Source organism: Dermacentor silvarum, chromosome 1 (genome assembly GCF_013339745.2).
Source record: "Dermacentor silvarum isolate Dsil-2018 chromosome 1, BIME_Dsil_1.4, whole genome shotgun sequence".
Classification (NCBI taxonomy): Eukaryota; Metazoa; Arthropoda; class Arachnida; order Ixodida; family Ixodidae; genus Dermacentor; species Dermacentor silvarum.
The window spans coordinates 5,595,418-5,619,882 of NC_051154.1; the positions used below are offsets into that span (position 1 = coordinate 5,595,418).

At 51.3% G+C, this 24,465-nt stretch overlaps 1 protein-coding gene across 3 annotated transcripts in view; it reads right to left on the bottom strand.

The window, feature by feature from the left end:
- The window catches only part of LOC119456255 (mitogen-activated protein kinase kinase kinase 12-like), a 237,110-nt gene that overhangs the window by 75,650 nt on the left and 136,995 nt on the right, over positions 1-24,465 (bottom strand). For all 3 annotated transcript variants that reach the window (XM_037717919.2, XM_037717911.2, XM_049660863.1), the window contains one exon: positions 5,906-6,245. In XM_037717919.2, the coding sequence (XP_037573847.1) occupies positions 5,906-6,245 (340 nt within the window). The remainder of the gene's footprint in view (positions 1-5,905; positions 6,246-24,465) is intronic.

Consider the following 24,465-nt stretch of genomic DNA (forward strand, 5'->3'; position numbering starts at 1 on the left):
TTTGGGTAACCTAGAACGCGGTATGTTGGATGATTCCAGAGGTTTTGCTCAACCAGCCAAGGCAGCACGCACTGAAAGTGATCGTCCGAGAATACGTCCCATGTTGCGACATGATGCAATCGATTGCAATACATTTTTAAAAGGCGGTGCAGATAAGATGACTGTGCGTTGTTTCGAACAAGGATGATGGTGCTGATGCAACACATGCAGCTGCAGAACAGAAAGTGACAGCCTAGAGTCGCATTTTCACCGTGATGCGGAAATTTTGTAAAAATAAGCCAGTGTCATCCGCTGTCAAAGGTAGTTGCCAATCTTGAACACCTTTGCTCCGCCTGATGGTTGCCAGCTGTCAACAGACCGCGTTGTCTAATAGGAGTGCGCGTGCGATCCACTCGTGCAGATTCAGCGTGCACCGAATTTGTCGACACAATCTGATTTTCGGGCGTCCACGCCCCGGTCTGCACGAGGGCGGATGGGCGAATTGACCGTGTCTCAGCCCTTAGGTTGTTCCTCCTCGGTCGACAGCATGGAGAACATTAAGGCATCCTCCAGAGGCCTCGTCGCAGCCCCCCGCGGCGGCCGCGGAATTGACGCTACGTAACAGAGTGTAGCTACTGCAACTGGAGCGTTTGCTTTGTGCATGACTTGGCCTTAGTGCACCGCTCGCGCACATATGATCCTGTCTCGCTTTGCTATGTGGTGCGGATTGACTTTGTCCTGCACCAGCTTGACCGACACACAGCAGCCACATCCAACTTGCGCATTTTGAAGCGTTATCAATAACTCAATATGAAGCGAAGTCTGCCAAGGCGTATAACCAGGAGTGGCCAGGAGTAAGCGCGCGCTTGCAGGCATGCGTGTGGTCTGACCTTAAGCTTCGCGGCTGGTTCAGTGTTCTAAACTAGTTGAAATTAGCGAGACCCGACAGCTACGACATCGACAAGCCGGCTGGCCAAAGTTTAATTCTTACGCGGGCGGCCGTGGCCGAGTGCAAAGCAGACGATAGTCGGCTTCTTCCAGAAATATGTAATTATTATTGAAATTCGAAAGGCAGATTTTCGCTTGCTTCAGCCTATTTATTAAACTGTGTCAATAAATATACACAGTAAGTGTAGGAAGAAGTGCACTGATCCAAACACCCTTCTTCATTGATGTCGGCTATTGGCCAATAGCAGCTATGTATCGGAATCTGCTATATTAGGAAATAAAGCAGGCTTCAGTTGAAAAGAGAGCATGTGAGAAAATGGTGACCGCAGTTCGCTTGCGAGCTCCACACCCCGCGACCGACTCCAGAACTTGGCTGGGACGTTGACAGCAGCGTATGCTATCCGAGGACTGTTTGTTTATCAAGCCCAAGGGGTGGTTCAGGGCCCCTTTAAATATTAAAAGTGCTAAAATAATAAAATAAACAATAAAAATAAAGTAAACAATGAAAGAGCTAAAGCCCGAAAATTGTCATTTTATTGGTGCGGCTGTGCACTACCTCCGGGATCGGTCCAGGAAAGAGATTTGAAACATACCCGATACGGAAAAGTGGTGGTAAAGTCGCTAAGAAAGACACTGGCTTAATACACATAAATGAAGAGCGATGGCAGGATTCAAACAGAGGACCCCTAGCACAATTGCTCATTTTTACTTAGCTTACGTTTACTTCAATTCATACTGTCACTACACCTAGGAGTCTTACACTTCGTGTAACATTCTAAGATATTGCTATCGCATTCATTGCTTTGCCCTTATGACGAAACTATGATATTTTTCTGCCTTTGGTTCAATTTGACCCTCTGGATGATTCGACTAGTTTCGCATAAACAAGGTCTACTGTACTCACATTATTTGCTGCAGAATTCTACACAATGTGTTGTGCAATCAATAAACAGTGTCCATTTCATGTTACAAATGCTTCTGTTGTGTGCTGAACTTCTGGCGGCTAAGTTCAGCGGATTAGTAGAGTAATGCAGGAATCCCTGGGCATCGGGAGCACCATCTACCGGTGTACAGAAGTGTATGTAATTACCAGTGTGTACTAGTTTTGGGCATTTCGTTGTTTGGGTTGTGTGAGATAGCAATAAACTGATAGTATTGCTGATGCCCGCCTCGTGATGCAACCTACGCTGCATAACAATGGCAACGATGATGGGATTCATCCAGCGCCAAGCCTGGTTGTGTGTTGAGTGAGTCAGTGAGTCGCTCAACTGAAATCGCCAACACAGAAGGCTAGCTCCGGTGCCTACCCGTTCACAATGACGACTAACAAAAGGGGCTCGATCCTTTCAACCTCGCTCACCTTGAAGATTGGGAGGACTATGCGCAACGTTTCTAGTTTTTTCTGGAGGCGCAGGACATTACAGACTCTGGCAAGAAGAGGTCGATGTTCTTCAGCCGCTGCGGTTCCGCGATGTTCCAGTTGGGCCATGCTCGCGCCATCGGCCCAACCTAAAAATACCCCATTTTAAACAATCCTTATCGCGCTGCGCAATCACCTAGCGCCGAAGCCACGGAAGCCTTGTCAGTCGATACGAATTCCACCGCTGCGACAAAGCACTGAGTGAGTCTGCCACCACCTACCTAGCTGCCCTTTGAACCACAGCACAGCAATGCAACTTCCAACGCCTTTGACATCGCGCTACGGGATCGTTTCGTGTTTCGGCTGTAGAATGACACAGTGAAGTGGCGACTGCTAGCAAAAAAGGAGTTGTCCCTCACCAGTGCTGTCAAGGAGACCGCTGAGGCCATTGCCCAGGAAGCCAGCTTACCCTTGCTCCAAAGCACAAACATGCTGCAATTCGAGCCAGTGCACCAAGGGACGATGATCGATGACGGCGAGCAAGACGTTGCCGAAGAGGACGTTCTTCAGTTGCGTGCTAGCCCCTCAGTGATGGGACACTGAAAGACTGGTCAACATCTCCTGCGCCAGGTGGGGGCGCCCACAAGAATGCTGCGTGTGACAGTTTTGTGACGTCCAGTGCCAGGGAGATCGTGTTTATCGTAAACTACTACAAGTTCATGATAAACAAAGCATTGCAGCAGCACTCAGATCCAGTTCCAGTGGTCAGCCACCTGCTGGCATCCCTCTCTGACGGAGCTGTTTTTGTGAAGCTAGGCTTGACACAGGCATACCAGCAGCTGCCAGTGACTGATGAATCTGCAGAGGCACAGACCATTGTGACTATTCGGGGTGCTTTCACATCTGCCGATTACAATTTGGGGCCAGTGTCATGCCTGGTCTTTTCGAGGGTTTAATGAAAAACCTACTACATGGAGTACCAGGATGATATTTTGATGATGTCCTCATTTCAGGAGCCTCTCACCAAGTATTGCTCAGTCGGCTCCAAGAGGTCCTCTAGCGGTTCCAAGATGCAGGGCTCAAGGTCAAAAAAGAAAAAGGTAAGCTAGGAGTGATTCAAGTGGAGTTTCTGGGTTTCCGAGTCGATGCCAAAGGAATCCACTCCACACCGGTCAGGACACAAGCCATCATTAACGCACCCCAGCCCTCAAGCAAAGCCAAGCTCCAGGCTTTCCTGGGTCTTCTCAATTTTTATCATACAGTCTACGCTCGTTACAATGGACCCGCGTAGTTCACTTTTAATGGACTGCGCTACAACGGACTATTGGATACAGCAGATGAAATTAGCGGCAATTTTTTTAAAAATCCGGCGTATAGAACGTACTTTTGCCGTCTCAACAAGGGCTGACAAAAGACTTACGAGGGTCAGCCGACGATCGCGGCTAAATCTTGCATGTGCAAGAGAGGAAGGCCCGTCCTTCACGCACGGAGGGGGGGGGGGGGGGCATTGTTACCTGGCGGCTGCTCCGTACGGAGCGGCGGCGCGGGCGCCGTATCTCTAAAACGATCTGCAATGTGGGCAAAGTGCGCGCCCACGCGGGCCTCATCTTCAAAGAAAACCATCTGCAACGTGGGTAATGTGCGCGCCCGCGCAGGCCTCATCTTCAAAGCAATAGCGATCTGCGACATGGGCAAAGTGCGCACCTGCACGGGCCTCATCTTAAAGCGATCTGGGACGTGGGCAGAGTGCGCGGGCCTCATCTTCAAAGCGATCTGCGATGTGCGTAAAGTGCACACCCACGTGGGCCTCAACTTTAAAGCAATAGCGGTTTGTGACGTGGGCAAAGTGCGCACTCGCGAGGGCCTCATCTTAAAGCGATCTACGACGTGGGCAGGGTGCGCGGGCCTCATTTCAAAGCCATCTGCGATGTGGGCGAAGTGCGCGCCCGCACGGGCCTCATCTTCAAAGCCATCTGCGACTTGTGCAAAGTGCGCACGCACGCGGGCCTCATCTTCAAAGCCATTTGCGACGTGGGCAAAGTGCGCGCCCGCGTGGGCCTCATCATCAAAGCCATCTGCGATGTGGGCAAAGTGCGCCCAGTGCCGGTGGCTTCATATATGCGCTGTACTTTTGATGTTTAGTACGCGTTGAAGCGAGAAACAACACAAACGTCAATTCGCTCGCTGCCGCGCTTCCTCATTTCAGCATTTTGACAGCAACTTTCCGCGGTCATCTAGCGAGGTGTGATCATGTTTACCAATGTGCGCATGACACCGTGCTTAATTTAGTAAGCGAATGTTTACAACTTTATACAGCCAATAAAACTGCTATCCTTACTTCGTATAGCTGGTTACTAATTTGCGATCGCAATCAAAGCTTCGCCTTTTGGGTGAAACTGTGATTTCTTTTTCTTTTTTTTACTTTGGACGTTCCTCTCTCACTCAATGCAAAAATGTTGTTAGACATCGCGACCAACGTATCGGAAGTGAGGCATTTCGGATATTACAGATATTGGATAAAACGAACGTTTTTTGTCAGATTATCAGGGTCCGTTGTAACAAGATTCTTACCACATAAGGCCACTACAGCAGAACCCCTGCATCGTTTGTTGGATAAGAAAGTACCTTGGCTGTGGGAAAACCCAGAACAGATAGCTTTCGACGGGGTAAAGCAACTACTGGCATCCAACCAGGCTCTGGCACATTTTGATGAGAAGAAGCCAATCATCCTCGCCTGCGATGCATCCCCATATGGAATAGGAGCAGTGTTGTCATAAAATGCCAGATGGCACAGAAGCACCAAGGACATTTCCTCTACAGAGCGGAACTACGCCCAGATTGATAAGGAGGCACTTGTTGTGGTTGTGGGAGTAAAGGAGTTCCATGACTATGTAGGTGCATGGCTGGTTGCACTTGGCGGAGCAACCAGCAGCAAGGCATCAGAGTACAGTGAGCCTGAGGGGCAACCAACAGTTATGCTACCCCCAGACGACATTGCAACACCTCAGCCAGTACTAACTGAGAAAAGTGTAGAACCGCCAGGCCCACACCATTCAAAGCGTTCCCAGAAAACACCCCAACACCTTAGGGACTTTGTGCTGGTGTTGGCTGACTGTTGAGTCCGGACTAAGAAGGAAGGAGTGTTATGCACTGAACCTTGCTGCTAAGTTCAGTGGATTAGTTGAGCAGTGCAGTGGACCCTGGGTAGGAGAAGTGCCATCTACCAGTGTACAGAGGTGTATATAATTACCAGTGTTGCGAGTTTTGGGCATTTCGTTGTTTGGGTTAGGTGCGATGCCAATAAACTGATATTGCTGATGTCTGCTTCGTGATGCAACCCGCGCAACATAACCGCTTCCACCATTTTTTGTCACATCATAGTATAAAAGCCTAGCTTTACACAACCGAGTTCTTTTTCACATTTGTACTCTTCTGTGCCTGTGGATTGGTTTTATTTCTTTACTTTTCTTTTTTTTTGGGGGGGGGGGGGGGCTGGTTTTTTTTCCCCCATAGTTTTCAACCTGACTAAATTTATCTTATTGAAATTTTCAAAAGTGAATGTTTCTCTACAGGAAATTTGCGCCTGTTCAAGTTGACAAGCGTCACGTCACACAATACCTGCTGGCCAGGGCCAAGGCGAGTGGGCGACTCATCACTGTCAGTTATGGCCCGTTTGTTACGCACAGGTAGTGCCGGGCAGCACTCCTCCTCTGGAACGCTGGTTGTGTGCTGCTGCAGCACCACGCGTGGTGCCTGGTTGCTGTTCAGGTCCTTCTCCTCGCTCTGGGGCGAGGCCACTGATGGGGGGGAGCTGCTGCTGAGGAGCTCCAGGGCATCGGTCTGTGTCTCACTGTCAACCATGCGGCAGCCACTGCTGCCCGAGCCACTGCGGCGGTGTGTGGCCCTCCGAGAACGGGCCTTGGTGGATGGTGACGCTGCCTGCTCCATGGGTTCTGGACTGCACAGCATAGTTCACTGCTTGCTGTCAACATTAATTATTATAGCCACCATGCATTCCTGCTACAAAAAAAGCCTTGTTGATTCTAGCACATATAAAACTGATTTACTGTACAAAACATTCTCACCAATTCCTATTCACATATCCCAAAATGTACGCTGGCCCAATGAAAGATTATCACATTGCAATGTCAACTCTCATAAGTGTAGAGGGCACTAGGAGTGCTTTTAGGAGCGCACAAATGAGGCAGTGCAGGGTGACATCAGTTGGGCCTGTATTAAAGTCAAAGAAGCGCATAGCAAAATTAGTTTTGAAGTAAGACTCAGGAACATGGATAAGAATAAATGGGCGGCTCAAGTGCGTAAGTATCTGCTCTACTTGAAAACCGTGGTCACAGAGTGGAGGAAGAGGTAAAGAAAGTTGGCAACCAAGTACAGGGTAATTGAAAGTGTAAATTGACAACCAGGAGTCAGCTGAAAGAAAGTCAAACAGAGACAGTGAATTGGATGCAAAGAATGGAAACAAAACAGACCACGGAGATTTACAAGAATGGGAAGAAATAAATTAGAAGGGAAAATCTGTACAATAACATAAAGAGCAGTACCTTGCTGCTTGAGGCTCAAGCTGGTTGCCAAGGAGAAAAACATACCAGAGCAAATATTCGCAACAAGATGAGGCATGTGCCTACTGCAGCAAAAATTCGAAGATCACTCAGCACAGTGCGTTACCCATAGGTAACATGCATCTTCTAGAAGAGCTTGGAATTAAAGTGGACTGAAACATCAACCGGTCAGCAGTCGAGATAGGCAAGAGGTGTTTAGAGCATTGGTGGAAAAAAAAGCAGGAAAGAGATCGATACGACCGGATTCGTTACAGGCATAGGTAGCAGTACAAAATAGAGAAGTTTTGAGGAAGAGAAAAAAGGTTAAGGAGATGTATACAAAAATGCTAGGATGAGAAGCATGTATAGCATACCCGATACACTCAGGCAGGCTAGGGGACTTTTGTCACCGCCCCATTTAAAAGGGGATGCCAATAAATCAACATCATATATATGAATAATGGAGTCAGTAAAGGCAGTGTCAGCAGCCATCCTACGTGGGTCTTTCTCACATCTCTGTTGAGATAATAGACCATGCAACAGTCCTCCGCCTCGCCACACGGTGTCAGGAAACCGCACTGAGCACGACGCAGTGCTGGAGCGAATGGCAACAGAAGCACAGGACTTTGTTAAGGCACCTGGTTTGCAGGCCCTGCCCACCTTTGACATTGACGATTCACGCAGTTGGAAAACATGGCTGGAGCAGTACGAGGACTACGCTTATGCCACCGACGTCAGCAGAGCCACCGAAGAAACAAGGTGACAAGTGTATGTCACTGCCTGGTACGTTTGCTTGAAACATAAATTAATGCTCAATGACAGCTTGCAGTGCGAACACAAAGTACATTAAAAAAGTGTATCAAGTTAAACTATATAGAAACACTTGTTTGGCAAATAACCAGTGCTGCAACTTACGCAGAAGTTGTTCTGTTCATGAGCTGGCGCAAAGAGCGCGCAACGCCCTGGGCTTCGCTTCTACCTGCAGATCAGGATGACTTCTTTACCGCATTAAAGCCTTAAGTTCCCTATCGAAGGCATTTGTCTCTTCAAAGCGGTGCCAAAACTCGCTGAGAACCACTGACCAACAAAATCTAGAACAACGGAAGGCTGACAAGTGCCTGGCTGCCATCCTGACTGACTGTTAGTCCAGGCTGTACAGTCTCAACCGGCGATCATCATGGACGCACAGGCGAGCTCAAAGCCCAGCGCACTCATCTAAAGAAGCTAGTTACCGAAATCGAATGACGGAACCAGCCTGCATGATCGTCAAATACTCGCAGACTGACTGGAAGGCATAACCAGTGAGCTGAAACTGACAGATCGAGAGATACAGCGGCATGACCTGTGTCAAGCTTTGTTTGTTGACCCGTCCATTCATGGTCACGGAGTGCAGTTTTTAACGGGCCATATCACGTTCCACTGTGTCACAAATGATATTCCAATCTACACCGGTGGCATGAGCCTCGAAGCAGGTCCTGTGTTCCACCTTGTGGCATCACTCTTTCCCACGTATTGTATGATGCTACCTGCTTGTGCAACATTTCCCTTAATGGTCATCGTCCTTTAACCGGTCACCATTTGGAGGTTGAAGCCCCAGGTCAAACATTAACTGTTGCAGGACCTGTTGCCAGATAGACAGTATGTGCACACAAGATATGCAGTGTTTTTACGCTTCTTTGTCCGGCTATCTTCTACTACTATCTTGCACACTGTCACACTGCAATGATGGTCAAGAAGCAAACACTAAAGAAGATTGGGTGCCCAGAAAGAAAGAAGCAGCAGTGTGATCTCACAGGTCAACTGATATTCATACATCCCATAGCAATCATTAGAGCTCACATGCATTTCAGAATGTACAACACTATGCACTGTGGGGATTGAGGGAGGCGCCGGCGCCATTGGGCGGGCTTCACCTGTTCTGCCGTCCCCTCGCCTTTCCCCGTCCGCTCCCAACCAGTTCTAGCGGTGGCGCTCCACTGGCGGTGGTTTGCGGTGAGAGCGGGGCTGACGTCACGGTGCGGCCGCGTTTCGGCTGCTAGCGGCGGCGCATGGCTCTCTTATCCCCAGGACCGCCACAAGGTACGTAGATGCTTTCCTCTCATCTGCCGACATCTTTGTGACTAAGACTAGGGCTCGCGCACGGTAACCTTGCACGTGCGAGGAGCGCGTACTTTGCGCTGATCCTTTCCCGACGCTAAGCCGACGAGCAATGCCTAGTGCTCCTGCGAGGTCGTACCACACAGAGCCGCACTTGCCGAAAGCCTAAGCCGAAGGAGATTGCCCGAGCTCTTGCGAGTTGACCCATTGGTTATCGCCAGAGCAAGTAGCATAGCCGCCGGGACTTTTCCTAGCGGCGTGTCCCAGCTTGAGCCTGTGCTCTCGCAGCGACGTGCTATAGGCGCCTGTTATTGTATTTTCGCCCTGGTGCGGGACCCCCTTTGGTTCCCCGCCGCGCGGGCGTTTGTCCAATGCTGGTGCCGACGGATTCAATAAACGGTTTCTGTCAACTCAGTGCTTTGCTGTGTTTTTGCGTGCGTCGCTCGGTAGCCCCTTGCGGCCTCTGAGCTCATGCGCAAGCGGTGCTGGAGGCTACGGCTGACGCGGTCCTGTGGCTCGCTAAGCTCGAACCCGCGGTGGTTGGTGTCCTGTGAGACACCAAGAACCCACACTGGCGCCCCACGCGGATTCAAAGGCTCATTAAGCCTTTGTCTGTGCTTAGCCGAGTGAATATGCTTTAACAAATTGGACTTGCCGCTTTATGTGTGCTAGGCATCGTGACCGTTGCCTTTTGTTAGTGTTAGCAGACGCCGCGTTGCTCGATAACGGGGCCAGTGCCTCGCTTGAGCAGCGCACTCCTGCACCCTCGCTTGTAACGACCACCTGTGGGGATGGCAACGCGAGGCGCTACGTACCAGCTCCCTTTGGAGCAGTAGCGTTGTTTGAGAACGGGGCCAGAGCCCTCTCCGAACAGTGCACACAGGCATATTCGTCTGACAAGGCTCCCTTCGGAATACGAGGCAGTGCGATGTCGCAGCGCTCCCGATCATTGGCTCCCTCGGGAGTAAACAGAGCGCAGCGCGGAAACGGGACCTTAGCCCTCTTCGACTTTTGCCCATTGCCTGCTTCTCAATTGAACAGCCAAAACCTGTGGAATGCTGCAGTCCCGTGTGGGGATTACAACACGGAGACCACGAACTTTGCTGATACGTCTCCCTTTGGAGTACATTCGGTGGCGCCCAGTGGCACACCGATCGAGCACGTGCCTGTTCTGTCAACGCTGGCTACAAGCAGCCTAAGCAATTCATGTATAGCTGCCTCAAGTGGCGGCTGTGAACGATCACAGGCGCACCCCGCTAGGAGCCCTTTTTTGGCCTGGGGACGACGGCGCGGCGGCCGGCATCCCTGTGGAAACCACACCACTGATCGAGCTGGACGACGGTTCATCCTTGCTTGACCGCGCCGCTAACCCGCCAACGGATCCCTTTGGAGCAGGCGCACAGACGCTGTTGCATAACGCCGCCGAAATGATCCAGGCACTCTCTGGGGCAGTTAAAACGCTGTAGGCTGCTCCAAAATGCGCTCACCCCGCTGTACGGTTGGCAGTCCCGACCTACAGCAGATACGGTGACCTGCTCAGTACCAGGGATTACTGTTAATCCCTTGCACGCTACCAGAGAGCTCTGGGTTTGAACGATCAGGAGGTACTCGGACGCGTCGTCCCTGTTGCACTCACAGATACGGCGGCTAGGTGGTATCGGTTTTCCCGACACCATGCAACAACCCTCGAGGAGTTCATGGTCCCCTTTGGGATCGAGAGGCACGGCACGAACCGTGTCGCGCGCAGAATTCGGGGGCCAGCCCCTGCGCTATGCACTTGTCGACTCACAATGTGGGTTTTGTCCCACTTGCAAGAGCACGCAGTGCGCTGGCGGGAGTGCCGAACGACGTTCAATCTTGCGAAAGGCGTGGCTCATTCGGCTGGCGCCGCAAGGCTGACTGTCAGGTGGGGAGAGCGAATGAGATGCACCAGTTTCATTCATCTCCCAGCGCTCAGTGTTCCGGTGATTCTCGGAAGGGACTTTCTCCTTAAAACTGGGATCGTTGTGGACATAGCGAATGGCAGCTATCGCGACAGTCAGTTCACGTTGCTAAAGCCGTTCACTAGCCCGCCGGCGTCCGATTCTGCCTGTGCAGATGAGGCGTCAGAATCGTGTCGCGTGCCGAGTTAGGAGGCGATCCCCCGATCTTCGCGCTCGCCCGCTCATGGTCCCCTTTGGGATCGAGAGGCACGGCACGAACCGTGTCGCGCGCAGAATTCGGGGGCCAGCCCCTGCGCTATGTGCTTGTCGACTCACAATCCCCATTGGGATAGAGCGACACGGCATGAAGAGGCACTACATCTGAGTGCCAACGTGGTAGCTGACGCGCTATCTCGTGCCCCATTGTCCACCCAGAGCTTTTCTACAGGTGCAACAGCCGCTGCCGGCGCCTTTGCGCCAGCACGCGTCGGGGGCGAAACGAGCAAAGAGAGAGGAGAGTCTGCAAGCGGGCAAACCTGTTATTCTGCTCTCCAGGCAAGCAGCGCACTGCAAAGCGTGCGAGCGGGAGAGCTTCTCGAAAGCGACCCCGTGACGCCGATGGCTGCAGTCCTGAGTGGGGACGAGACAAGCCTCCCCTTTGGGAGAGCTGGAATCGCTTTCAGCAGGCAAGAGCTACTGAAGGCCCAGCAAATTGATCCGTTTTGTCACGGAGTTAGCGACGGTCTCAGGAAGACGGAGCACCGAGACGCTGCTGGTAGTGCGGCGGGCGCAGGGGGGCCAGAAACAGCGTGTGTTGCTGGGTCCCCCGCGGATTTATATTTGCTGGATCATGATGGGCTCCTGCTGAAATGCATAGCCACCGATGATGACTCTGTGGACCCGTTTAAGGTGGTTATCCCCAAAAGTCTGAGAAGTGCACTGTTGCGATGTTCTCATGACGAACCCTTGGCCGGTCATTTGAGTGGCTCTAAAGTTTTTCCGAAACTAAGCCAAACTGTGACCTGGCCTGGCATAAAGCGTGACATTTTTCGCTATTGCTGTTCCTGCCATGTCTGTCAAATGGTGAAATCAAGGGGTGGCAAGCCGCCCGGGCTGATGAAACCAATCGACAGTTAGCGTCCGTGGCAAGTGGCCACCTGCGATCCTATGGGGTCTTTCCCAGGAGTAAGCAGGGGTTCACACACCTGATGGTAGTCGTTGATCATTTTTCTAAATGGGTGGTACTGTATCTCCGCTTCGTAAAGTGACAGCGCGAGCGGTGCTGGAAAGGCTACAGGAAGTGTTCTGTCGGTTCGGCTTTCCGAAAAGACTGATTACGGACAACGCGTCCTATTTCACCGCTCGGGTGTTTGGTGCTACGTGCCGTTCCCTGGGAATTAATCACTGCACCACTTCGCCCTACCATCCCCAGTCCAATTTGACGGAGAGACTCAATAGAACCAATGTTGTTGGCCTTTGCCGAACGTCAAAAGGATTGGGCAGACCACTTGAGTGAGCTCGCGTTCGCAATCCGAACCTCGGAGAATCACTCGACTGGTTTCTCTCCCAAATTCCTCAATTTTGGAAGGGAGTTGGCAAATCCGGTGACCAGTGTCATGCAATGCCAGCTCGGGGACGAGGAGGCGCCGGCAGACTGTTCTGCTTACGCTTCAGCACTTCGGGACAGGCTTTGTCGGGCTCTCTGTAGAACAAGGCAGAGTTTGGCGTCGGCCAGGGCCCAGCAGAAGGCTCAATATGACCGGAAGCATCGCCATCTTTCATTTAAGGTAGGTGATCTCGTCGTGAAGCGCAACCACGCTCTTAGCGACGCGACCAAAGGGTTCTCAGCCTCGCTCACTCCTAAGTGGCTTGGTCCGTACCGAGTAGAGAAAGTTTGGTCTCCGCTCGCGTACTTGCTGAAGGATCCCCCTTCGGGAAAACTCAGCCGTGCCCATATCGCCGATCTGAAGGCCTTTGCGTCACAGTCTGACGAGCTCGCGCCAGTGCCCAGTGGCATTGCGCGCAAGCACACCCGGGGCAACGGACCGCATTCGGACCACGCACCGGTACAATCTGAGGAAGCGGTCACCTGTGTGATTTCGCGCCAGACGACAGACTTTTCCGCAACCAAAGGCCCTCAGTAAAATGCGTAGCCTTAGTAGGCTAGCTTCTTTACGGCCAGTGCACAAAAAAAAGCTGGTCCCAGCCCAGCTTATTGCCAGTGTTGTTTATGTGGCGTTTTAACAGTGTGCATTTTTTTTTTCTCGAGTACGCATGCTGAGTGCAATTATTGTTTTTTTTATTTGAAAGTGTGTTGAATTTTCACATGTACAGCTTGGATAGTTTCAATTCATTATGTGTTTTTTTTTCTTGTACGTAGACATAGAATATTTTTGTTTTTCTTGTTCTTTTCTTTTTTCCTTTTTTTTCCTTGGCGATAAGGGGCGTTGTTGATTTGCGTGGTCGTCAGGCGTGGGGGGGGACAATGGTCCCATTGACTCGTCGGTGTGAGAGCGGCGAAAGACGCTTTGCGCCTTCTATGGCACGGCACGTTGTGGACGGCGATGAGCATTGCGGTGTTTGGGAGTGTTGCGCAGCTTGGAGAAAACCGCAAGGAGTGTGTGTGCGTGCGTGTGTGTGTGCGTGTGTGCGTGCGTACGTGGTGCATGTTGCTGTTCGAAGCAACCAGAAGTTGCACCAACTGCTGCATCGGATCGTCGTGGACACTGAAGGCGGACGGGGTCACTGACCCTCTGACGACAGACCGAGAGCCCAGGGCTCTCTGCAGTCGCCGCCACCGTGCAAACCCCTTGCAGCCAACCGTGGCTGCCCCTTTCATCTTGGCTCCGGAGGCGTGGCCAGCTGACCCGGCAGTGTCCTGCCCCCATCCGGCTGGAGTTCGGGACCGCCACCACCACGAAAGTATAACTCCGATCTACCAACGGTGCGCCCGTTCCTGCAATCAAGACTGCCCTCGAAACTCCTACGACTTCGGCCACCGCCCCGAGCCACAGAACTTTACGCGCCGTTTCCCCTTCGCACCTTGGACACTGTCCCGCGCCAGCGGCCGACTTTTTCGTTAATATTTCTTCCCCCTCTAGCGGCGTTTATCTTGTTTTTTGTATTATAAAGCGTAGCATTTTTTTTTATTTTACCACGATCCCTGCATATTTTTTTATTATAGTGCATGAAAGTGTTTTATATGTCAGAACGCGGTGTGTTAAGAGTACTTGCTGGGCTGAGGTTAGCATTTAGCTTGTGCTTGAAAGACTCAATTGTCTTTGGTGCATAATCCCCTACTAGCTGTTTCGACAGGCTGGTATGGGGGAATTTAAGGAGAGGAGGACGTGGGGATTGAGGGAGGCGCCGGCGCCATTGCTTCACCTGTTCACCTGTTCTGCCGTCCCTTGCCTTCATTCCCCGTCCGCTGCTAACTGGTTCCCGCGGTGGTGCTGCGCACGCGGCGGTTTGCGGTGAGGACGGGCCGCTGACGTCACGGCGCGGCCGCGTTTCGGTTGCTAGCAGCGGAGCGTGGCTCTCTTATCTCCAGGACTGGCGCAAGGTACGTACATGCTTTCCTCTCGTCCGCCGACACCTTTGTGACTAGGACTGGAGCTCGCACGGTGCCTTTGCCCGTGCGGGGAGCACGTACTTTGCGTTGATCCTTTCCCGGCGCTAAGCCGACGAGCGGTGCCTAATGCTCGCGCGAGGTCGTACCACGCCGAGCAGCACTTGCCGAAAGCCTAAGCCGAAGGAGATTGCTCGAGCTCTCGCGAGTTGGCCCATTGGTTATCGCCTGAGCAAGCAGCATAGCCGCTGGGACTTTTCCTAGCGGCGTGTCCCAGCTTGAGCCTGTGCTCTAGCAGCGACGTGCTATAGGCGCCTGTTATTGCATTTTCGCCCTGGTACGGGACCCCTTTGGTTCCCCGCCACGTGGGCGTTTGTGCAGTGCTGGTGCCGACGGATTCAATAAACTGTTTCCGTCAACTCAGGCATTTACTGTGTTTTTGCATGCGTCGCTCGGTAGCCCCTCACGGCCTCTGAGCTCGCGCGGGAGCGGTGCTGGAGGCGACGGCTGACGCAGCCCTGTGGCTCGCTAAGCTCGAACCCACGGTGGTTGGTCTCCTGTGAGACACCAAGAACCCACAGCACACACAATCTGATCATACCCTTTGCTATACAAGTCAATGATAAAGAATTGATGAAGTAGGCCCAAGAACAACTTGAAATAGGCCAGTGAAAACAAACAAAAACAATGGAGGGTGTCAATATAACTTGGTTTCAAGCATTTCAAATACAAAGCTTTCATGAAGAAGCTGTCAAGAAAGACTTGCAAGCATTCTTAACTGAAATAGCTAATTTTACAAAATGTCGTCTCATAAAACTATGCAGATAAATCGTACGTTTCTTCCAAAAAGATGGAATTTGTTTTATAAGCTAGAATAGGGTATTTTATTTATTTTTTATAATAACGGTACAGTACTTAACCCTTTGATAGACCTTGAAGAGATTGGATCGATTTGCGTCTTACAAGCATTCCAAATCAGCTATTGTTCATAAAATGTTTCATCTGAAAATGGACAAGTATTTTGCATGACAGAAAAAAGTGGTATGTATATGGTCTACATGGTCGATTTCATCAAATACATGACCTCGTTGCCTGCTTCCACTTCCTCGTGCCTGCCTGTAAAATGATTGGAAGCAGCCTGCATACACCATAGATGCAGCATGTGCGTGTTTTGCAGGTTGTTATGTTTACTGGGAACCTTTTATACCAGCATCGTATTTCAGGGCTGGTCATTAGCACAAAAGTCCTCAGAAAATAGATGCTCCATGGAAAGCCTCAAAAGCTTCTCATATGTAGCGCTATGATGTGTACGTGAGGCTCATAATTGGTAGGCATGAGTATGGCAAATTCAGATGCCTAAGCTGGTGATATCAGAAAAGCACACAGTGTACCGAGACATGAACTGCACACGATTGACACAAAAGAAAAGTGAATGTTTATTCTGCGCACCTCCCATATACTAGCATGTGGATACCAACCCGCATGACATGGTTGCCAAGCACAATACAGGTTCTGCTGACAAGATACACCTTCTGAAGGTGGAAAAAAGTTTAGACATTATGACTTGTCTCGTCTTGAGGAGATGCTGCCTGTTTCGGGCAGAGGAAGTTTCCTTCTTCGGTGCGCACTTGGTAGAAGCAACCTCGCTTTCGATCTGGACTTAAAGGATGCCTGGGTGAGCCGACATGTTTTCTCACATCAGTTGCTCTCTGCTCTGCAAAGTCTGGTAGCCTTCCTCTTAGCTTCTTGCCCATGAGCAGTTGGCATGGCGCTTCATTGCTTTCAAGGGGTGCCATTTGGTAGTTTACCAGGCCAGGCCAATCTAGAAATCTTCCTTTTCGAAGCAGGACTTTTTCAGTCGGCCACTTGTACCCCTTTCTCAGCCAGCCTGCTGGAGCAGGGAAACCTCGGGCTGGAAATCACATGAAAAAAGTCACACTTCTTAGCAAAACTGTGAAATATGCCGGATGAGAACTGTGGTCCTTCATAAGTACACACTTCCAGGGGAATGCCATGGCATCCAAAGATCATAGCCAGTTTTTCAATGACATCGCGGCTACCCGTGTGGGAGAGAATTTCGACTTCAGGATAGTTTGAGTAGGCATCGTACACAGCTAGGTATGTTTTTCCTGTGTATTCCAACAGATACACTCCCACTCGAGCCCATGGTAGCAAGGGATGCCCTCGCTTAAGCAGAGGTTCACTGGATTGCCTGTATGCAAACCGACGACACGTGGTGCACTTCGAAATTCTCTCCACAATCTCTGCTGCCATGCCTTGCCAGAACATTAGTGTCCTTGCCATCCGTTTACATTTGCCTACACCCAGATGGCCTTGGTGTAGCATCTTGTTTGTGAGTGACTTTGGTATGACCACTTTTGAACCTGGTAAAAGTATGCCTCCTATGCATGAATGTTCTGCTTGGAAGGGAGCTAGTGTGCCTATGACACCCATGCCATTATGAAGTGCTTCAATAACTTGTCTAAGCTCAGGATCTTCATTCGTTGCCTTTGCCAGGAGTGGACTCGCTTACAACCGTGTGCAGAACAGCCACTACATGCATGGCTACGTCTTCTGGTTCATTTCCAGTGGTGTCCCCATCATGGGGGCAGGTGATTCCAGATAGTGCGTCAACCAGGGAACATACTGCATCGAAATGTTGAAAAGCATTAGTTGCAGAAAGATACACTGCAGGCAGGGGGGCATATCCGAGGGGTTCTTTTAGGCTATAGCAATCAGAGGCCGGTGATCAGTTTCAACACTGGCATAGAACCCAATGATCAAGTCTGGAAATTGGTCACATGCAAAAGTTATTCCCAGGGCTTCTTTTTCTATTTGCGCATATCTGGACTGTGTGTCTGACAGAATGCACGAGGCATGAGCAATTGGTCGCCAGTCCACTTTATGCAGTTAAATAAAGCTACACCCATTGCAAAGCTCAGTGCATCTGCTGCGACTTTTGACTGTCTTGCAGGATCAAAATTGCTAGCACTAGAGCCAATGACGAGGTGTCGCAAAGCTCTTTCCATTTCTTGTCGTGTGCAGCTGACCATTCGAATATGCAGTCACGTTTCAGTAGTGCACGCAAGTTCTTTGTCCTTTCTGACAAAAATTCGATATGAATCTACCAAGTAATTCACCGCGCCCAGCATCTTTTGTGCACCTTATTTTGATGTTGGCGGGAGAAGGTTTGCTAAACACCTGACTAGTTTTTTGTATGGCTTGATCCCATGATCAGAGATGATGTCACGAAGAAATTTTACCTCATTAGTACCAAAGACACATTATTCCAGGTTTGCGAGCAGGTGCTTGTCATGTTCCTCCTGGGTTGCACCCCACACTAGCACATCATGGCAGTATACACGCGTTCCTTCGAGGCCATCGAACACTCTATTCATGGCATTCTGGAATACTTCACTGGCTGAAGAGATTCCAAAGGGCAATCTCAAGCTGATGTGAAAAATGTAGATTCCATTAACAATGCGCCGAGCTGACATCTCTCAGGGCATCTGTAGGCTTTACAAATGACAGTTTTGATGAACTAAGGAATACTCGAGACGGAACAACCTTGAATTGAAAGGTGTCCCTGCTGTTGAATATGAAAACCTAGAGAAAGTAGTAGAAACAATTGCCAGCTGTTTACGTGTTGAGCTTTCCTTTCATGATTTGGACATTGTGCACAGAGTACCGACAAAGGCCAACAGTGCTCCAAATGTCGTGGTAAAATTTCTCCCGCGTTCCGTGCATGACAAGGTACTAAAATCTGCAAAAAAAGAACAGGCTTAACCCAGCAATGCCTGGGTTCAAAACAAATGCACCCGTGTTCGTGAACGAACACTTGTGCCTTGAGAATAAGGTGTTGCGAAGTAAGGCCATACAGAGAAAAAAAGCTGGAGATTCATCTAGGTGTCAGAAGGAAAGGCAAGAAAATTGGAGAACTCAAAGGGCCTTCACATCACACGTGAGGATGGCCTCGCGAGGCTAGTGTAGATACTTCGGGGACTTCCAAGTCTGCCCTTCAGCCTAACCATGGCATTCACAATAACTCTCAACTACTATGCGATAGGAGTCCGGCTATTTTTCACTGCAATATTCACAGCATAAGAAAACACTTCAACTTGCTCCTTGCATTTTTATCAAAGCATGGGCACAAATTCAACGTGATAGCAACCACGAAAACTTGGTTAAAAAAAGCAGAGAATGTGGCCATTCCTGGTTATGTAACTGTCGCTTCCGCACAACTCATGTTCACGTGATGGCGGCGTGGCACTTTTTGTGAAGAATGGTTATGCATTTTCTGAATGGTTTGTGACGCACAAGGGCCAGGGCAAGCGAGCCCAAGACACGCGATGAGGAGCCATGGTTCTCGGAGGCCTAGCGCGGGATCAACAGTAGTTGACGGAGCGGATGAGAGGTGCGGGGAAGTGCGGGGAAGACAGCGGTGGGAGTGAGTGTGTGCGGGCGAGAGAGGTGAATAACGAAAACGTGACTGGTGTGGTGCGTGGGGTTGGAGTGGATAATAAAGGATAAGTTCGGGACGAACGTGTGGCGTGTCGTCGATCGTGACAAGTGGGGGCTCGTCCGGGATCGACGGGGACATGGAGGCAGTGAACGTTCCCGAAGAATTAGTACAGCATATGCTGGGGCAGACGAACGAATCGGCCACGGAACGTGAGCAAGTTGCAGCAGCTGTGTGACAAAGACTCATGGCAGCCGAGGCCCTACCTCCGAGAACCACGACCACGATGGCGGCGGTTCAAGTGGCGAGCAACTGCGCTCCGTGCTCCACCGCAGGTCAGCCTCCAAAGTATAAGGGGTTCAACGACCCGTAGTCCCCCGAGGAATTTTTAGACCGGCTGGAGACCTTTTGTTTGGTCAGCGGTGTCGCCGCCGTGAAAAGGCTTACCCACATTGTGCCCGCTGCACTGGAAGGAAGCGCGAAGTTGTGGTGGCGATTCGTGAACGCGTTTGCGTCATGGGAGGATTTCACTGCCACGTTTATTGCGGAGTTCTCCTCCATTGACGCGAAGCGCCGCTTGAAGCAAGAGCTGGAGCTGCGGACGCAACATCTGCAAGAAAATTTAAAAGAATTTATTTATACAATCGCGGCATACTACGACCGGATTGGCGGCGAAGTTCCCGAGTCGGAAAAATTTGGCCGCGTGCTGCGGCAGATGCACCCGCAACTCCAGGATTTGGTAGAAGGAAGGCAGTTCTCCAGTCTCGCAGAGTTGGCGAAGGCCGCTGACGGCCTCATGGAGCATTTCTGGAGGCGCCTGCAGTACAAGCCACCACCACCACCGACTGACTAAGTCGCGAGGGACTTGGCCTTCCAGTCGGCTATAAACGTCACCAGCCTGTCGGCAACAGGAAGGGTTGACCACAACGGCTCCCACGCCGTTCCAGTATCCGCCAGCGGCATCCCCCTGGCCGTTGCACCCCGCGGCGATACAGCCCTCCTACCACCGAGACCAATTGCGCGGGTTGGCTGCATTCCCACCACAAGGACGCCACATTTCTCAGCGCCGTCACAGCCGCAAAGGTACCAACCGCTTTACCGGCCCCGGAGAATTTACCTGCCATCGCTCTGGAGGCGTCGGTCACATAGCTCGCGAGTGCCCTACAGGTCGATGTGGCGGCCCGCCCCGCTGCTACCAATGCAACGGGATCGGACATATTCGCTCTCAGTGTGCGGGAAACGGGAGACGGTAGGTGCTACACCGGCAAGCACTTACGAGACTGCGCTGCAAGTAGCGGCCTTGGCCGGCAACAAGGAGCCTCTCCTGGAAGTGCGGATTGGGAGGACGACGTTCCAGGCCCTACTGGACACAGGCTCGAGTGTGAGCTTGCTTGGAGCACCGGCGGCAAGGGTAGCGGTCGAGGCAGGCGCCAAACCCAAGACACAGGAACGAGCACTCTGCCTGGCAACAGGTTGGTCTCTGTCAACGACTTCCCTCAAGTGCAAAATACAGTGGGCCACAAGCAGCCGCAGTCAACACTTCCTGTGTGTGCCAGACTTGTGTCGGGACATTGTGCTGGGCAGAGATTTTTTGACAGCAACAGGCATCTCTCTACATGTATCGCTGGGTGGATGGACTATTGGAACCGATCCACAGTGCATGGTGCCATTTGCTAAGCGCGAAAGGGACCCAGCAGCAGCACTGGCAATAGAAGATGGAGAGTCATACCACTTGCACAACCTCTTTGAAGAAGTGCTGGTGGTTCCGGACATAGAGAACATGCACCTAGATACCACTAAGGAGCTACAGCCAAGCGTGAGTAAAGTTCTGTATGACTTTAGCCATCTGTTTCCTACAATTCCAGGATGTACCACCCTGGCTCAGCACCGCATTGACACAAGGGATAGTGCGCCCGTGAGATGCAAGCTACGTCCCGTGAATGTGAAGAAGCAAAAGATCATCGAGGGCTGTGTGGATGACCTCCTCGAACAGGGCCTTATAAGACGAAGCACCAGCCCTTGGATAACGCCCCAGTGCTCGTTGCAAAGAAGTCTGGAGGCAACCGGCTCGCTGTAGATTACCGGCCATTAAATGCACGCACCCGAGTACCTGCCTACCCAATGCCTCGAACAGACTGGCTGCTAGCGCAATTGGGCCGAGCAATGTGGTTTTCGAGCTTTTATCTCTCTCAAGGGTTTTTTCAAATTCCTGTTTGCGAAGCTGACATAGCCAAAACGGCGTTCATTTGCCATCAAGGTACATTTGAGTTTACAAGGATGCCCTTTGGGGTGGCAGGTGGCCCAGCAACCTTTCAAACCCTGATGGACCGGGTGCTGCAGAGAATCAATCACCACTTCGCTATGGCGTTTTTAGATGACGTTCTTGTCTACTCAGAGACACTGGAGAACCATGTTGAGCATGTAAGGGAAGTGCTGCAACGCATTGAGGGTGCTGGCCTTACAATTAATCCAGATAAAATGCAGGTCTGCTGCCAATCCCTTAAGTCTTTAGGCCACATCATCTCCCCTGGGCAGTGTAGACCAGATGAGGAGAAGGTGCGTGCGGTGCTGGATTACCCAAAACCCAGCACAGTTAAGCAGTTTCAAGCTTTCCTGGGACTTGCCGGCTACTATAGAAGCTTCATGCCTCACTTCTCCCTGACGGCACATCCACTGACCAACCTTTTGAAGAACGAGCCATGGCAGTGGCAGGAGTGCCAAGAACAGGCTTTCACTGCACTCAAGCAGGCCTTAGCTCAGGATGCTGTTACAAGCCTCTCAGATCTAAATCGACCCTTTGTGGTAGAGACAGATGCAAGTAGCATTGGGATTGCACCTGTGCTACTGCAGGCTGGGCCTGAGGGACTGCGGCCCGTATCCTTCATTAGCAGAGTCCTTACAGCAGCGGAGAGACATACTGTCCAGGAGTGGGAATGCCTGGCAGTAGTCTGGGCAGTGGACAAGTTCAGGGCATATCTTGAATTTACAGAGTTTGAGATACACTGTGATCACTCCTCTCTGGCATGGATGTTTATTACCAGCCAAGCTTCATCCAGGGTCAAGCGTTTGGTTCTTCGGCTGCAGGGCTTCAACTGCCGAATCAAGCACAGACGAGGGCTGGCAAACATACCCGCTGATGCCTTGAGTAGAGCCCCTCTCCAGTGTGAAGACAGCCCAAATGACAACCTGCATGAGACTCTGTTCCCCATTGCTGCTCCAGAACCTGAAGGCAAAATTACATTTGATGAAGTAGCTGTTGCCTTGGAGAATGACTCTTCGCTATTGAGTGACACAATACAGCTTGTACAAGAACAGGCTCGTGATGACTGCCTCTTAAAGCTGAAGGCAGTGGTACAAGGGACTCAGCTCCCAAGCTAAGACCCTGATCATCACCTTTTTCGCGATCTGGCAGAAACAATGGAACTGCAGCAAAGCGGACTACTGGTTCAGCAAAGAGGCAACAAGAAGGTAGCGTGGCTACCTAATCACTTGCAGCAGCTGGCGTTGAAGATAGCCCATGACCATCCCACTGCGGGCCATGCTGGATTTTTCAAAACTCTGAGGCGTGTTGCAGCACGATTAGTCTGGCTGGGCATGCGGGCTGACATATCAAAGTATGTACAATGTTGTACTGTCTGTCAGTGCACAAAAGCTCGGCACAAGAAACCAGAAGGCCTCATGAGCAGTCAGTGGGCAACATCACCCATGGAAGAACTCAGTGTTGACATTATCGGGCCCTTGCCATCTATACCTCGGGGCCACAAATACTTGCTGGTAGTTATTGATAAATTTACCAAGTTCCCAGAGCTTTTACCTCTACGAGCAGCAACAAGTGCAAAAATACTAGAGTGCATGGTGCAAGTCTTCTGCCGCCATGGCACATCTGTGGCCATCACCCGCGACAATGGCAAGCCCTTTGTTAGCACACTATGGCGCAACCTCTTGAAACACTGGGGCATCAAAGATCGTCACACAGTGCCTTACCGGCCGGCTGGCCAAATGGTAGTGCGTCACAATGGCACAATTAAGCGACGTCTACGGGCATACTGCTCCAACCACAAAGACTGGGACCGGCATACACCTGAGATCGGCCTTGCCATGCGTACTGCTGAGAGCGTTGTCCCCGGATATACTCCAGCATTGTTGTGTTACGGCCGCGAGTTGCCCACCCCATGGGAACCTGCAAGTGATAAGGAGGACATGGAGCCTCCGAAAGCAGCACACCATGCACTTGCTGCAGAACTTCAGCGGTGCCTTGGAGAGGCCCTCCAATAAGCTCGGACACATCAGGCAGCTGCTTGGAAGGTACAGAAATCCTGTTACAACAGTCATCGGCAGCCAACGACCATCAAAAAGGGTGACCTTGTGCTCCTGGATTCTCACACCTTGAGTGATGCGGCCAAGGGCGTTTCGGCAAAATTGGCAGCGCGGCGAAGTAGACCTTATTGTGTACTCAAACGATTAGGCGACAATGACTTTGTTTTGAGCGATCCTACTACAGGAAGTTATCGGACTACTGCCCACGCGGATCAGTTGATGCTCTACCATGAGCCATTGCTTCTCCCTACCAGCACGGCTTCACAATTCGAGGGGGGGAGAGTTGTGACGCACAAGGGCCGGGGCGCAACACTACATTTTGACCGCTGGCGCCACGCTGCGCCGCTCGCACGTACCGCGTTTCTAGGTGGTTCCGTTCACCGAGGGTGCTCGAACGCAATGATATGGTTTGCACGAATACAACCCTTGGAAGCGCGGCTGTATGGCTGAGTGGTTACGGCGCTCGCTTCGGGATCTTGTGTACGTGGGTTCGAAACCCGCTCTGGCTACTTTGTTTTTTTTTTTTAATATCACGCTTTTCCCTTTTTTTTTCTCTCACTGTTTGCCAGCGCGGTCGCTTGAACCCCGGCGCCACGGCGGCAGCCGTGGTGCCGGGCGCCGACGCGAAGCGGCGGTCGTTGGGGTGTTGCGGAGCGCAGCGTAGCAACACCCCAAATAAAAAAATACTGCTCCAGTCAGGTAGACTGCTCCCTCCCTGATAGTGAGATTATATTTGGATCATCAAAACAGTGATGCGTTTATAATACCACCGATCCCAACAGCAGGCTAAGTCACCACCAGCCCAGCGTTTTCTCCGTCAACGCCTCCTCCGTTCCAACGGCGGCGGCTCGAAACATGGTACGCGCGAGCAGCGCAGCGTGGCGCCAGCGGTCAAACGCTGTACCTACTAGCAAATGGAAATACGCCGCCGGGGTAAGCGAGCCCAAGACATGCGATTAGGAGCCACGGTTCTCGGAGACCAAGCGCGGGATCAACAGTAGTTGACGGAGCGGATGAGAGGTGGCGCTAGTGCGGGGAAGACAGCGGCGGGAGTGAGTGTGTGCGGGCGAGAGAGAGGTGAATGAGGAAAACGTAAGTGGTGTGGTGCGTTGCGTTGGAGTGGATAATAAAGGATAAGTTCGGGACGAACGTGTGGCGTGTCGTCGATCGTGACAGGTTATCGCTGAATTCCAGTCCCGCAGATGCAAAAGCTCCATTTCTTAGACTGCACTGCTTTAGTATAATCGGCATCGTTA